At 37.4% G+C, this 17,084-nt stretch overlaps 1 protein-coding gene across 1 annotated transcript in view; it reads left to right on the plus strand.

Annotated features, from left to right (window-relative positions):
• The first annotated feature begins 511 nt into the window (after positions 1-511).
• Positions 512-17,084, plus strand: part of LOC135735636 (neural cell adhesion molecule 2) — a 178,076-nt gene continuing 161,503 nt past the window's right edge. Inside the window, exon 1 of the mRNA XM_065254077.1 lies at positions 512-648. Coding sequence (XP_065110149.1) covers positions 591-648 — 58 coding nt within the window. The 5' untranslated portion in view covers positions 512-590. The remainder of the gene's footprint in view (positions 649-17,084) is intronic.

The raw sequence follows: 17,084 nt of genomic DNA on the forward strand, positions 1-17,084 counted from the left end.
ACATTACTCGAGGAGAACAATGATAGACTGTCAGATTGAATCATTCAGGTAAACTCACATCCTGCTGTGGGAGCGCAAATATTAAATCTGATCAGGTTTTGGGACCACAGCATTTTGGGTATTTGGGTTATAAATGGTGGTAGTATTTGTTGGACTGTCTATAGACTAATTTACATAAAAACTAAACTGTATTAAAGTAATGAGGATGACATTATTTGTACTACGGTAATGAGATCTCAAGGGTAAAATGTGCTTAATTGCTCATTTGACAGGTTTCATGAGATTTCACAGTCATAGAGATCTACAGCCATGAGCAAGTGAGTGAGATAGCATGTGTGTGTGTGTGTGTGTGTGTGTGTGTGTGTGTGTGTGAGAGAGAGAGAGAGAGAGAGAGAGAGAGAGAGAGAGAGAGAAAGAGAGAGAGAGATAGAGAGAGAGATAGAGAGAGAGAGAGAGAGAGAGAGAGAGAGAGAGAGAGAGAGAGAGAGAGACTTTGAGAGAGAGAGATTCGCTACTTTCATTCGACTCACTGAGGTTTCATCTCGCAGCACGAGAGTCGGTCTGTCTATCTATCTGTCATCTGTTACCTGATGAAGATGATGATGATGCTCACCTGTCTGCTCGGATTGCTGGTGTGCGGCACTCAAGGTAAAACAATTTAACATCTCCACGCGCTCAATGCCTCGATCCTTGTTTGGGTGCTTTATTGATGAGATGGAGGAGAACAGTTGAGTCTGTGATGAGAATAAATATGTGTCAGCACTGTTTACTGAAGACTTGTGAGAGGAGAGATATGGCATTTCGAGATTTACCCAAATGTACTCTTTACTGATGGTTGAAACATCATGACTGATGTAAAGAACCGCGCGGTTTCCGAGAGGCTGATGTTGACTGTTATCGATATGATCTGCGTCTCTCAGCGCTGTGAGATGTGTTTTAAACATGGACTTTGCGATCATTAGAGACTTTTATAAATGCATTCGTGTGTTTAATCAGTTTTTGTGAGGTAACCAACACCCCTGCATTCCTTTGCTCTCAGTTCACAGTTGTACATCGTTTGTCCGCCTTGTTCTGCGCCTGTTTAATTCGTTTTGTCCGCGCAACTTGACGGATTCGTGCGCTATAATGTTTAACAACGTCTGTAAAGTGCAAACGGCGCATATTAAATCTTGACACGCGCCTGCCTGGTGCGCGCTCTGAGATGAAATTTATTCGTCTTCATTATGGTGCAGATGATTTCATTTATTTCTTTATTTCTGGTCTCTCATGACAGAGCTCACGTAGATAAAAGTAACTGTGCACGAGAGTTTCAACGCGCAACGCGACAATCCAAACGCGAAATCTAATGATTGAAGCGCTCTGTTTATAACCCGCCACAGTACGCGCGTTAAAACGCGGATCATAACTCAGTAGTTTTGTTGCGTCGAGACTAGTTTCTGTGCCAGAACGACAGGTGGGAGTAGAGGACCAAAGTCCTGGTCCTGGTCCCTGTTTTGTTAAACCACCTTCTGGGTTTTACACAAGAAGTAAGTTCAGCATATCTGTGAGAAAATGCTACAGTATGAGAGGGATTTTTGTTTTAGTAGTTATGGTGTTTCTGTGGCCACAGTGGTAAAATGCCAATGTTAATAAGTACACAATGTTGAACAAACCAGAACCATATAGTGCATTATTTTGTTTTCAGTAGTCCATTAACCCCATTACAAACATGTTATGTCCTACCTTAATGTAGAAGGTCAGAATACAGAATAAATCAGTCGACGCGTGCATTTAAGCTGTGAAGTGCTTGTTATGATCTATGGTGGTCTTTCCATTTGTGAATAATGGGAAGAGGCCAGAATTCAAACCAACATTACTTTACATTGTGTGATTTATTTGCACATTTCTCATTGTGTGGATGTAGGTTTTGCTTACATTTGCCTACAAACACAGCCAAAGGTTTGGCTAAATATAAAAGCACGCTTGTTAATTTAATGAAGGGTTATGTTAGCCGTGCATGTTGTAAATTGTGTTTGGATTAAAGCATCTTCCGAATGCATACATGCAAGGAGCAGAAAGTCTTTACATTGATGGATAAATCAGTGACTATACACATCTCTAAAAATGTAATGGGGGATGTTTAAAACTAACCAGTTCATGCATTTAAAGTCATCCTCACTTTTTGAAAGGTTCATAATTTTTTGCTTTAAATCCAATCCAACAGGTAAAGGCTTAAACATTATTATAATATGAGAACTACTTTGACCGTGAGATGTCCTCATTAGCTTCTAAAGATTTCTGCAAATGTGTGTATAATCTGCTTTAGTGCACCAAAGAGTTGCCATTAATAAAGTGTCCCATAGGAAAGAGCAAACATGTGCATATTTTTATATATAAGAATGTTTAAGTTCAGATAAGTTACTGTAAGATATTTAACTTGATGTCTTGTTACTCATGTTTCTGCACTGCGTGTTGAATGTCGACATTCTTGAAGCTCTGTTTTATTTCATTTTATTTGAGTTTTCTGAAGGGGTTTCTCAAGGGTCCTTCTTACCGAGTGTCACGGGTATAAAAACCTTCCATCTTCATTCCGTCTTTACGCTGTTTTTGAGGTCTGGGCTCTGGGCGCAGTGAATTATGTGCTCTGCGGCGTCGACTGCAGCTATCGTGTGCTATGTTAAGTGCCATAATTAAGAGATTTCTTTGAGTTGTGAGGAGGAATCTCAGTGGTGGGAGTACCGTATTAAAAGATTTATGTGGCGTGCCGTGTGGAGGGTATACGTCTGAAGAACATCTCCGCAGAGATACATGCACAACCTGCTCGCTGGGGACTGGAAAGAAATGCAAAGCAAAGCGGGAGACAGTCAGAGTAATAGTCGTGCTTGTATAAACCGCATGTGGTAGACTCATACATACACATAGATAAATGAAGATTAGTAAGTAATCCCTGTTTATTGCCCTTTACGTGAGGGGAAAACGAAAGCTGTACGGTGAAAATATACAATATGCAAGAAGGATTTTTTGGTGGTTGCCAGGGTGGGTTGCTATGCTGTCGTGTTTTTAGCTTAATGCAAATCTTTGGGTGCTTGTTTACTTGGCCAAGAGCTCAGTTTATGGGGTCAGTAATATTTTTGTCTCTAGATATACTGTAGGGATCGGTCCTTTGTTCACAGTAGGTCTAAGAAATTTCTTCAGACAAAAAACAAAACAAAAAGTGAGATTGCCAAGATATGTAATCGCACTCCTCAACAACCCACATGGTTAGGTATCAGTCCACAACTTCAAATGGTACAAACAGAAGTAAGTCATTTAAACAAACGACTGTATGTCTGTCAATAACAATATGGATGTGCGTCATAAAAAAACACTATTAATGAATGAATTGATCTAGGCCTTGTTTTTGCAAAAACCTATATCTGAGTATAATAATGTAAAAATCACTGTATTGTTGGATTTATTAAGTAGAAGAAGTACAGCTTTATACACATAGCTATTAAAAAAACAAAGCTGTATCAGAGCACTTAGAAAAATATTGGCGTCCTCCGAGGTGAATAGATGCTTATTTTTATGATATTCAATGCTGCATGTATGCTTTTATCTCATCAGTATAAGTACTCAAATGGACATGAACAGATTTTAATGGGCTGTTGAATCAGAATACATTTTATATTTACATAAAATACTGGAAAAAGTTTACATTTGCAAATAACTTACCCAACTAACCAAAGACAAATTCTTCAGATCAAGTTTGCTGATGCTTTTCTTGGTAGTTTGTAATAAATGTACTGTAATCTTCAAAAATCTGTTATCATTTACTTCATAACAGAGTTGGTTTAGATGACAAAGTGTGACCCTGGAACACAAAAGCAGTCATAAGGGGGCGTGCACACCAAAGCTTTTAAATGCGACTGAAACGACCGACGGATGCCAACTGCCAGCTTTATTTCAGCTGTGCGCTTTGGTTGCTGTAATTCTTCTGCTTTGTTTATCAGTTGTTGAAAGATGCACCGGTTGGTTGTTGTGATATTTGTCCCCTCCTTCACTGTGATTGGACGGTGTGTGAGAACTGACATTGACGAACAGAGCTTTTTCACCCAAAGTTGAATATTTTTCAACTATCAGCGCTGTGTGCCGAAAAAACGCAGAGAGACAGCTTTTTGAAAAATGCAGAGCTTCCATTGAAAACAATTGAAAACATATGCCCGGCTGCCGGTGTAAAAGCTTTGGTGTGCACGCCCCCTAAGGGTCAATTTTCTGAAATTGAAATGTATGCATCATATGAAAGCTGAATAAATAGTTGATGTATGGTTTGTTAGGATAGGACAATATTTGGCCGATATACAACTATTTAAAAATCTGGAATCTGAGGGTGCAAAAAATCTAATATTGAGAAAATCGCCTTTGAAGTTGTCCAAATAAAGTCCTTAGCAACACAGATTACTAATGATAAATAAATTTTTTATATATTTATGGTAAGAAATGTACAAAATATCTTCATGGAACATGATCTTAACTTAATATCCTAATGATTTTTGGCATAAAGAAAAAACTGGTTTGACCCATACAATATAATGTTGGCTATTGTTACAAATACCGTATACCCGGGTGACGTTTGTGGTCCAGGGTCACGTATGCAAAGTAGTTTAACTGGCAAAACAATATAAAATTTTTTTGTCCCTTCTGCAAACTGGTGTGACACGTTTGGTTATCATTTGTATAAAAATGAAATGCATTTAACATCAGTAATGTCAAACCCAAACAAGCATAAACAAGATATTTACAGCTACTACAGTCTTACATTTCTGTTCTTCAGAGCTACGACTTCAGAAGACACATCAGTCATACACACTACTATAGTACTATTTTTAAGTTAACATTGCCTATGTTTACATGCACAAAATTTTGTCAATCTAATTGAATTTAATACGATTGAAGGTTACGACAATACAGTTTACATTTACCCTAAACATTGCAATCTGATTAAAATGTTTGTTTACATGTACATTCTATAGCCGGATTTGCATATCAAAACTAGCCAAAAGCATCCCAATGACTATTAACCAAATACTTATAATCAAGGATATTATTTAATCTTTAACATGCAGAAAAAAATGAACTCACTGAAAGGACTTGGCAACCCGGTGCACAGCATCTCTTGTCGAGTTCTGGATAAATGTACAAAGTCAAAGTTATGTTTTCAGAAATAGTCAATGAAAATACTTTTTGAAGGGCACAACGTTATTTTTTTACTTTATGTAATGTCATGAAAGACATGAACGCTGCAGAATGTACAGCACATGACTTTAATAATGCGTGATGCCATTGCCTTGCTTTTGCATGTTTCTGTACCGAGAATCATGTGATATGTAAATAAGAGGTACATTTAAAACGTGAACTGCACAAGGTATTTTTTAGGTATTTAGACTGATGCATTTAAAGTAAGATGGTTGCTATCTAGTCCTGCTCCAGCATTTTGCATGCCACTGGCATGACTCAAGCGTCTGTGTTTACGAGTCCTTCCGTTTCATCCTCGTCTCATAGTTTCAGCCACTACAGCAGTGATAAGCAGATTCACAAACCCAGTTCCTGCAGCCCACCGTAAGACTCCAGAGACAGCTGTGAGTGGGCACACGGACCAGATTTCAAAGACACAGAGGAGGCTGCCAGTGTCTGTGAAGATATTTTACAGTCTTACGCTCGGTCACATCCCACGGGAAAGAATATTCACAAGTGAATTTGTTTTAATATGGACTTATAAATGAACATTTGTGAGGGGTGTGTTCATCTAACCTGTCAATCAAACTAAATTAAACTTTTATGATAAACTCACAAAGAAATATAGTAGGCCTTTCTGCTGTTTCTAATAAAAAATATCACATAACAGCTATTGTTTTACTGCATTATTGCAGAGTATTCACTCATTCAATTATTTTGACTAATTCTCCGTGTCCTCATTCCTTGACATAACGTCCATATCCATGTATTGTTACACCCCTAGTATTTGGTGCCCAAACATACTGGTGAAACGCACAGAAAAGGCGCAAATGTAGAGCTGTAATTATGGCTTGGGGCGATTATGTAGTTGCTTTACTCGTAATTGTAATCTCGATTAGTTTTTTGATGATTTGTGCAGCCCTATTATCAAGTAATCTATTTTTTTTAGAATAATACAGTAATGAGTTTACCACTGCAATTAAAATTGGCGAAGAATAAAAATGTGTGCTTCACTTTTTATTGTTTTTGCCATATATTTAAATTGCTACCAGCCTTGTTTTTTTGTTCTTTGTTGTAAAATCACCTATTTATCAGTGGGGGTTTTATTAGTCAGAGGAAAAGTGTTGAGTTTCATTGCAGAGATAAATGATGTGATTGAACAATAACAACAATAACTGCAGTAGGTGACAGTAATGAGAGCTGTGCAGAATAATCATTGAGTACAGATATAATAAATCACTGCTTCAGTTCTATAGGTGCACATATAAAAATCTGACGCTAGTTGAAATGCTTAAATATATCCCATTCATCCTAAAACGATTTATAGCCTAAAACCCATAGAACCTGTGTGTAGGAGATAAATGTGATAACCAAAATATTATATCAAAATGTGAATATTTTACCACTAAAGAAATATATATCAGTATATAGTAATTATTCCTCTAAATCTAATATAAACAGTTCAGTAACCATGTGATAATGTTTATTTTGTATCCAGCAAGTAAGGGTTTTCCAAACTGGGAGAATGACATGGGAAGAGGGTATGAGAGCTGATGAAAAAATATTCATTACAATTAAATCATAAAATGTATATAAATTATTAAAAAAGTAAAAAAATCTAAATAAAACACTAACAAAATTTATATTTTACTTGTTTAATCTGAATTTCACGTGACCATTGCACAACTCTAGGCTAGGTGTAATATACCAATAAAAGAAAATTACCTCAACAGGTAAAATAACAATGTAATGTAAAATATGGATGAAAAAGAATAAAAAATGTTTTTGAAGTTAAACATGCAAATGTACTATATAATTATTGAAATATTTACTTTAGAGGGTACTTCGAGTAAATAATTTAGGACAAAGGGGTTCGACTTTCTAAAAAATTTGAAAACCCCTGGAGTAAATCAACAATGTTTTATATCATTTGTTTTGTAATGAATGTACTTAATGGGATTTTCTGGTATCCGCAGACACCATGTTGGAGACCACTGGTCTAAACATTTTACACTTTTTACCAGTGGCGGCCCGTGACTGCTCTTCCGATGGGGCGCAAATTCAAAATGTGTTTGTTGCGTCATGTGAACCATGTGCACCACATGTTTTGTCAAAATAAGTGCCTGCTGCACATACACGTCAAAACCGTTCATGATAAATGAGACGCTCACATTCACAAAATATGCAAGACACTCCCTTAACAGTAAACTCTGATTACACATGAGATTATACGAGTATCTAGCAAACACGAGCATCTCTTTTATCATAAACCCTTTAGACGCGTCTGCAGCAGGCACTTATTTTGACATCACACATGATACATATATGTTCACTTGACGCGCAGAACACATATTTTTTAAATCACAAACCACACACATGACGAGCTACATACATGTTGTGACAAACTTGGCATCAAGCGCCCTAAAAAAAGTCACCTGCAGCCAATGCTTTTTACACAATGACTGCAAGATTTTTTTTTAAATATGTTTTTAGGAAAAATAAATTATTTAATTTAAAGTTATTAACTAAAAGTGTATTCTGTGTTTTTAGTTTTATTTTAGGGCAAACTGATCATTAACACTTTAACACCCCCCCCCTTTAATTCTGCAGATGTTTGTCATTAAATCTGTATATAAACAAAAAGTTCGCAAAATGTAAGTGTTATCAGTCAAAAGGATGAATGTTTTATACATTTGCATAATAAAACTGACCCGAGTTTACCTAACCATATTAGACACGCTGGTCAATTGTGATCAACTCCCACTGTGGTGAACCATCAGATTTTCAAAACTGTCAAAATGTAAAACTTCCTCCTTTGCTAAAATCGTGTGACTTGGCCAGTTTGAAACAAGCTTCTAAACACTGATTCAAAACAAAAGATTTGTAAATGTTTTGAGGCTTCATGATAAAATCACATCCTCATATGGTTTTCAGGTTGTGTAGACCTACAATAGTTGTTAGGCCATTGCTAGGTTGTTGCATAAAATGTCAGTATGTCAATGCGTATGTGCTGGTCTGAACTGAAGTGTCATTTGTTGGGTTGTTGTTAATGTCAAAAACAGAAAATTAAATAGAGATCTAGAAAACTCTTTTAATATTAAGAGGGGATGAGTGCTACGATTAAAGTGATAAAAGACTACTGTACCAACTCACAGATGTTTCCTGTTTTCTGTGGAAGGAAAGAAAGAAAGATTTGTCTGCAGGACTTTAAACTTTGCCTTTAATTCAAAGACTGAACTGAACCCAAGATCTTTCATGACTTATGAAACTGACGTTATGCCAAAACAAGACAAACCTCTTGAGATGTTCCACAGAACTTCAGAAACATCTTCTAGAGCTTTTGTGCTGACCCAGTACTTTTTTACAGTCTCACCAAAGGAAATGTTTTTATTTTATTTATTTTTTTTTTTGCTTAGTTGTTGCTGATTTATGTCTTTTGATTTTGGATTAATAAATATCAGTTTTGTCTTAGATGTTTCTCCTAAATTTATTTTAAAGAAATATGTGTGTATAGCATAGCTCAGCTCATTTCGGTCTTCTAAGAATTTATTAAGAAATGTTTAAGATCTTCAGGTTCATAATCATTTCTCTTGCTTTTAATTGCAGACTTTAGTATCTTTGTAAACAGTTTGAGATTTAGACAGATGACATTTACATTTAGAGCAGATGATTTTATCCAAACAGTGAGAAAAACAATAAAGCTAAGTAAGTTGGGTCTTTATTCAGGAGAAACATCTGAGACATTGAGATAAAGAGATCTCTTTTGTGTTTTTTTGTGGGTTTCTTTTTCCCTTATTTCTTTTTGTTCTCTTCAACTATTATTTTGCCAAAGTCATTGAAATTCAACTGCCTGTGTCAATTTATTGTAATTTATGGTATGGTAGTTGTGTTTAGAGGTAATGAGTTGAAATGCATTTCAGCCTAGATATACATCACATCATTTAAAAGCGTTTGTTGCCCTGTTTTCTTAAAACCATTTAATGATGTTTGTGTTGTAAGGAGTAATGATGCTTTCTTTCTGTCAGACACCGATGTTTGCTCTTACTGGTTACTGGTTAAATAATGATAGTGTAAGCGCTAAGGCATTGGCATGCATTTCAAACTGTTGTGATGTTTGCTAAACAGAGCTAATGGTGTTTGTTATCAGACGCTGGGGAGTTTGTGAGACTGAGGGAATTGTGTTTGTTATCAGATGTTATGGTGTTTGTTAGTAGAACCTAGTGGTGTTTGTTATCAGATGCTGAGTTTGTCAATATGAGGTAATGTCGTTGGTTATCAGATCCTGTGGAGTTTGTTAGGAAAATCTAGTGGTGTTTGTTATCAGATCCTGTGGAGTTTGTAAGAATAACGGAATGGTGTTTGTTATCAGACACTGTGGAGTTTGTGGTGTTTGTTATCAGATGCTGTGGAGTTTGTTACAATGAGGTAATAGTATTTGTTATCAGACACTGTGGAGTTTGTTAGTAGAAGCAAGTGGTGTTTGTTATCAGACACTGTGGAGTTTGTAAGAATGAGGGAATCGTGTTTGTTATCAGAAGCTGTGAAGTTTGCTAGAGTGAGGGAATGGTGTTTGTCATCTGATACTGTGGAGTTTGTAAGAATAAGTGAATGGTGTTTGTTATCAGACGCTTTGAAGTTTGTAAAACTGAGGGAATAGTGTTTGTTATTAGATCCTCTGAAGTTTGTTAATAGATGGTAATTGTGTTTGTTATCAGACGCTGTGGAGTTTGTTAAAATGAAATAATGGTGTTTGTTATCAGACGATTTGAAGTTTGTAAGACTGAGGGAATGGGTTTTGTTATCAGATCCTGTGGAGTTTGTAAGAATAAGATAATGGTGTTTGTTATCAGATCCTGTGAAGTTTGTTAATAGGTGGTAATGGTGTTTGTTATCAGAAGCTGTGGAGTTTGCTAGAGCAAGGGGATGGTGTTTGTTATCAGACACTGTGGAGTTTGTAAGAATGAGGGAATGGTGTTTGATATCAGATCCTATGAAGTTTGTTAATAGGTAGTAATGGTGTTTGTTATCAGATGCTGTGGAGTTTGTTAAAATAAGATAATGGTGTTTGTTATCAGACCCTTTGAAGTTTTAAGACTGAGGGAATGGTATTTGTTATCAGATCCCATGAAGTTTGTTAATAGGTGGTAATGGTGTTTGTTATCAGACAGTGTGGAGTTTGTAAGAATGAGGGAATGGTGTTTGTTTCTGACTGAGCTGCAATACTGCGGTGGGAAACGAGCGTTCAGGTTATCAGTACACAATGAGTGGATAGCTTCATTTATCACAGCTGCTGCAGTGAGGCACACAAGCACACAGCACCCTGTGTTCATTGTCTGATGAAGGGCATAAACCTCATTTATAACGCCACTACATTTCCCATAATCCTACAGTCAGTGTTGGAGCTAGGTGTTGTTACTAAAAGGTCCCCTATTTCAACTTCTGTGTACTGCTAGGGATTTAGTGTGTTTGTGTGTTTTAATTTCTGTCTCTGATGAACTGAAGCCCCATTACCATTTGCTTTTAACATCAGTTACAGGCGATCCCCTTTCAGAGGGAGTCATGAAACACAAATCTTCAGATTGTGTTTATAGTATAAACGCTAATGTATCGGACAGAAATTATATACGTGTCCATTTCAAGGTTTTTGCATTTGGCTAAGAGGTGTTATGAGAAGTGTTAATGCCCATTTCTGACAGCCATGCTAGTTACAACATCTATTGACAGCCTTAGAAAAGTATATATTATAAAAGCATCCTAAAAATATGTATTAGTGTTAGATTTAGCAGTTTTTACCTTTATCGGACTGCTTTTTTAACGGCAGCTTTATGTAACACAAGAATCACTTAATAAATGTGACATTATCATGATATGATTTTAAATTTCTACTACAGGTGGTACGTCCTTTTCGACACCTGTTAATAGCACACACAAGCCAAGACACCTGTGCTGAATCCTTGCAAGACACAAATGCTACTTCAGTGCATTTGGCTGTTTAAGAATGAGGTACAGTGTAAGATAAGATAAGCCTATATTTATGAACCGTGGGAAGTGTGGTAAAATACTATGGTGTTATCTTACAGTAGTCCCATGGTCGATCCGTCTCCTAACCGCGTCAAGTCCTTCAGTACCAGACAAATCTCTTCCAGTAAATCTATGGACATCACTGCTGTCTCTAATTCAAGCATTTATGGTCTCATAGGCGAGCACGGCTCTCTGCGTCCTATCTAAGTGATGCTAGCAGTCACCAAAGTGAGACGAGTGAATAATGAAAGTTGTATGTATCTCCATACAACGATGCAAGATGATGGAAAGCAGTGCTTGAAAAAGAGACAGATTTTTCAGTTTTCCTAAGTACATAGTGTACTTCTGATAATAAACTATTTTTATAAATGTGTCTAGAGGAATTATTCACTTTATTATAAGAAATAACTGTTTTAGTCTTCTAAATCATTGTTTTAGCTAAATATAAATGTGTTATCATTGCCATACTGTATTGCTTGGATGGGTACCAGTGTGTTGCTACAGTGTTCTAGGTGTTTTTAGTGTTGTCATCCAGTTGCATCCATCATAAGTATTTATGATATTCTGGTATGCAGATAAAAGGTCTTCACAGGTCACAAGTGGTTTCGGGTCTAAAAGTTTCACATGTTACCATGGACACGGGTTGGGTATAATAATAGCAGCATCGAGTTTTGTGTAATTTAAAATGAATGTGTTTTTGCTGAACGGACCCGAGAAGACCTGAACTAGCTTGCGTGTGCGTCGAGTTCTTTTTTACAACACCTCTGTTTGTCAAGAGCGCTTTTGACATCATGTGGCTGGCGGTAGATTAATTTACGCCAAGACAGACCTGTCAATCAATTTTGAATGCACATTTTAGTGGTGACCTTGGTGTCAACGTCAGATAACAAAGGAAAATAAATAAATGGAGAAGTGGGCCAAATTGGATGTGAGGCCAATGGGGTTTCTTTTTGTCTGACTGATGGGTGCGGGAATGCAGATTTTATGCAGGTCGGTGCCGTTTACATTGGGGTTCAAAGGTTTGGGTCCGACTCAGGTTACATTTTTTTTCGGGTTTGTCTCAGGTCGGGTCTTTCTTATGCACGATTTTGCATGTCGGGTCATTGGGTTGGGTACATTTCTTTGTACCCGAGATTACCTCTAATACATATATAGTTTGATCTCTTCTTCAGCACATGTATATGTATTGCTTTATTTTGTATTATCTCGGGGAAAAAAATGTAATCATGTGGAAAAATAATAGCACATTTCTGTTAACAACCATCATTCAATTCAGATTTATTTATATTACACTGTTGCAAGCACTTTTACATAAAAAAAGAAAAGAAAGCACAGAAAATGGTAAAAATGAAATATGTAGTATATACAATAGTATATACGGTATTATTGCAAATCATGAATGATTTTTTTTTTATGTAGCACAAATTGTATGAAGTTTCATATTTACTGTAGTGTTTGAGGTTGGTTCATATCACTTTCTTGTTTTCGCCGTAAACCTCCTTCATCTATAATAGAATATCTTAAATAATATATTTAGTTTGATTTATGCTTAAAGTAAGTAGAAAATGATTTGATTTGCCAGCGGGGTAAGAAAAATAAAGTTGATTTAAAACATTCTCTTAGTATAAATACTGTAACATATTATGCATTTTTCAGTAAGCTAAGTCCATTTATCTTGTTTTAGGTATGTTTAGATAATTTTTCTGGGAAAATGACAAAAATACTCATTAAGGAAATAATTTTTGTATTGATCTTATATTTCACATGTGTAAAAATAAGACCTTACTGTGCACTAAGCCAGCAGTAAACAGGCACCTTTTCTCAGAAGTGTATTTAGGGCTGACTTTAAATTCAGGGGTCAGAACGAATGCTTTCTGGTCAGGGATAATCTGTGTCCCTATGTAACTTTATCTGTGTTGATGTCCTGCCGCTGTAAATTAACCCGAGGTCGTTGTTTGTTTGAGGGTGGATGCTGAAGGTCAGCAAAGAAGTAAGAGGAGACAGCGCAGACGATCGTCTTGTTAGCTTCAGTTAAAAGCAAAGAGAAACCAGAACCCTGTCTGGACCACATCAGGCCTTCCAGAACAATAATGTGATGGTGCAGGTAGAGTTAGTAAGCGAAGCGAAACCTTCAACGTGGTTTTCCTACACCCATAAACTCAGGTGCTGCCGACAGGAAGGCGTTCGTGCAGCTGGAAATGAGTACAATCCACAGATTAATTGGCCGACCCTCAACGCTCGGCAGCTTCATTTAGGACAGTCATGCTACATAAACTCCAGTATGAGCAAGTTTCTCCCTCCAGGGCCAAACTAACCACCAGCACAGTCTGAAAATAACACTGGACTTACTGCTGTCCCTTGATAGACACCATGGATAATACTCTCCGCAGCTCACCCCGGGCAGCCTCAATAACCGTGGACAAAAGCCCTTCTTTCCAAATGGTTTTTGTTTTCCTCACCCTTATGGGGTCAGTTTATGGGATGTTTTCTATTTTGCTTTTCCTATCGGTTCCTGATGGTCCCTTTATCCAGAGGATTGACCCCAGGGTGTTGGGGTCGATTACACACTCCCTTCCCAAGTCTCCGGATTAGTGTTTTTTACGTAAGACTTTCACCTGAACACCATGAAGACAAGATTTGTAAGACACGCACACACTGTATCTGGCACATGAACATAGCGCAGGGAAGAACCAGATAAAGCGTATGAGTGTGAAAGAGTTGACAATGGTAATAATCCCCGTCTCTGCTGCACAAGACCTCTCCATGATTTTCCTGTTTATTCCCAGTAGATCAGATTAGCTGCTATTAGCATCCTTTCATTATCTTAAGCCTCAAATCTGGTCTGCGATTCAAGAGGATCAAACCAACACAAGATGCTTTGCTAATAACAATGATTGGCGAAACACAGATGAGCCGTTGTACTGAGATTAGGAGATGGGAAGCTTATGAATATTTTCATGACTGCTAGGATACTTTGAGGCAATAAAGCCACGCTTCAAACGACGCAGAATGCCTAAGACATCTATGCTTCTCAAAAGCTGTAATTATTGAGTACATCAAAGATGTTTTACTTACTGAAGTTGTGAAAACTCGACAATGAGACGAATAGATGCAAACTTTCACAGGCAGAGAGACTTTTTGTATAAATGATGCATCGGCCTGTCAGTTGTGAATCTTTGGGCTCTGAGTCAAAGTCCATTTAAGATTGTCAGTTCAGTTAGCGGTCATCTTGGCGATGCCCCAGGCGCCTATTTTCATTTCACATCAGACGCCTAGGTTTTGGCTGGTTAGCTTTAGTAGTTAGCCTTTTCTCTCAGTTGCCGTAACTATATATATATATATATATATATATATATATATATATATATATATATATATATATATGTATATACAGTGTTGGGGGTAACGCGTTACAAGTAACGTGCGTTACGTAATAATATTACTTTTCTGAAGTAACGAGTAAAGTAACGCATTACTTTATAAATGTACACATTAATATTTAAGTTACTTTTAAAAAAAAGTAACGTGAGTTACTTTTTAGTTTAATTAATTCGATTTAAAAAATAATTATGTACTGAATTAAACTGAACGTAGTCACGTAGAATTACGCACTCTATGCGTGCGCGCCCGCCTGAGCGGGAACAGTTTGAAACAGAAACGGAGATGGCAGGCCAGGCTTTGACGTTTTCGCGATGGAAATATTCTCATTATTTTGAAATTGTGGAAGAAAAGGAGAAGGGGATTGTCGTCAAGTGTAAATTATGTGTAGGTGAAAAACTCTTGTCAACTGCAAAAAACACCACTTCAAACTTAAAAAAACATCTCCATGCAAAACACAGCACCACAGAGTTGGACGAGAGAGCGCCGGATGATACGACCTGCACCCCGCCTCAAGCTAAACAACAAAAGCTTGATTTCAGTTCATCAGGTAAAACAATTAACGTTAGTTCGACTGAACTCAACAAATTAGTCGCCGCTTTTATTGTTGAGGAGATGCAGCCACTTTCCACTGTAGAGGCGCCTACATTTCGCAATATCATCAGCAAAATCTCAGTGACAGGCAGAAGGACGGGAAGCGTGCTGCCCGATCGCAAAACCTTTACAAGCTATTTGGACAATGCATACATGGAAATGGAGACAGACTTAAAGAAAACCTTTGCTGACCTGGAATATGTTTCTACCACTGCGGATCTGTGGACTGCGCATAATAAAAGTTTTTTAGGAATTACTGTACACTGGATCGATCCTGCTAGTCTTCATCGCCGAAAAGCTGCAATCGCCTGCAAACGATTTCGTGGGAGACACACATACGATGCCATTGCAGCGGAGATTGAGCAAATTCACAGCTCATTTGCTCTTTGTGGTAAAATAACTGCAACTGTCACAGACAATGGCGCAAACTTTGTTAAAGCATTCAGAATGTTTCAAGCTGCTGATGATGAAACAGAAAATGATGAAGACGACGTCGTCTTTACGGACTTGCACAACGTTTTACGGGATGACAGTGAGACCAGCGAAAGGTTTGTTCTCCCCCCTCATCACCGATGTGCGTCACACACACTTAACCTTATTTGCACCACCGACGTAGTTAAATTTATCACTGCGAAGGCAGATTGCAAAGCAGTATACAGGAGTGCAACTGGAAAATGTTCAACTTTGTGGTCAAAAGTTAGTCGGTCAACTGTGGCATCTGAGATCCTGGGGGAATTCAGCAAAAGAAAGTTGCTTGTCCCTGCAACTACAAGGTGGAACTCGTTTCATGATGCGCTTACCCGAGTCACAGACATGCCGTTAGTGGACCTCAATCAACTTTGCACTCGCCTGGACATTAGATGCATGACGGAGAGAGAGTATCATTTCTTAAAAGAATATTGCAAGGTTCTGAAGCCTGTCTGTATGGCATTGGATATACTTCAAGGTGAGGACGATTGTTTCTATGGCACCCTTCAGCCTACTCTTGAAATCCTGATGGCCAAAATTTTGGGACTGAAAGAAGGCCTCTCCCATATGATGGCTGACCTCCCAGACCTCATAGTTCAAGTAAGTCTTTTTAATAGGCTATTGCATTATCATTATTAAAATGTTGTTTTATAAATACAGTTTTATCCTATCACTTATAGCACTTTATACAAAGCATCACTTATCACGTATAGCACTTTATACAAAGATTCAATGATGCAATCAGAATTCAATTCTGCTGTAAAGCAGCTCTAAAATGAAAATAGACAGTAAACAGACAGTATAAGGTTACAATCAGTTTAGTGTTTATTTAGTTTGGTTCTGTAACTCTAGTTCATCAATAATGAAATGAGTTCAATAAAGCTATAAAGCAACTTTTGTGAAAAGTGGTGTCATCATTAAGCTCAGTTCAGTTCTTCAGTGCATTCAAGTCAATATGTTTATGTATCTGTTACTTACCTCACATAATTGTAATATTTTCTTGTATGAATGCATGTCTATTAGTTTATAAATTGTTTAACTCAAATAATCTAATCTTTTTTTTTTGCAGGCTATCAAGACACGGTTTAGCAATATCCTTGACAGTGAGGAAGCTTTGCTTGCTGCGGTAACCCTGCCAAAGTTCAAGCTGCGCTGGCTGAGGGATGATACAAGAAAAGACAAGATCAAGATGACTCTGTCAGCACAGTGTCGTGCTCTCAATGTTGAGATACAACAAAAAGAGCCACTGCAGTCTCCTGATCCTGAAAGCAGAGACCATGAAAATGATTTCTTTGCATTTCCTGAAGAGGAGAATCAACATGACAAACAAGCAACAACTGTGGACATGGAGATATGTGAATACCTTAAATCAGGTGATATGGGAAATTTACATGATTTCCCCAGGATTTTAAAGGTCTTCTTAAAAACCA

Source organism: Paramisgurnus dabryanus, chromosome 4, assembly GCF_030506205.2.
Source record: "Paramisgurnus dabryanus chromosome 4, PD_genome_1.1, whole genome shotgun sequence".
NCBI lineage: Eukaryota > Metazoa > Chordata > Actinopteri > Cypriniformes > Cobitidae > Paramisgurnus > Paramisgurnus dabryanus.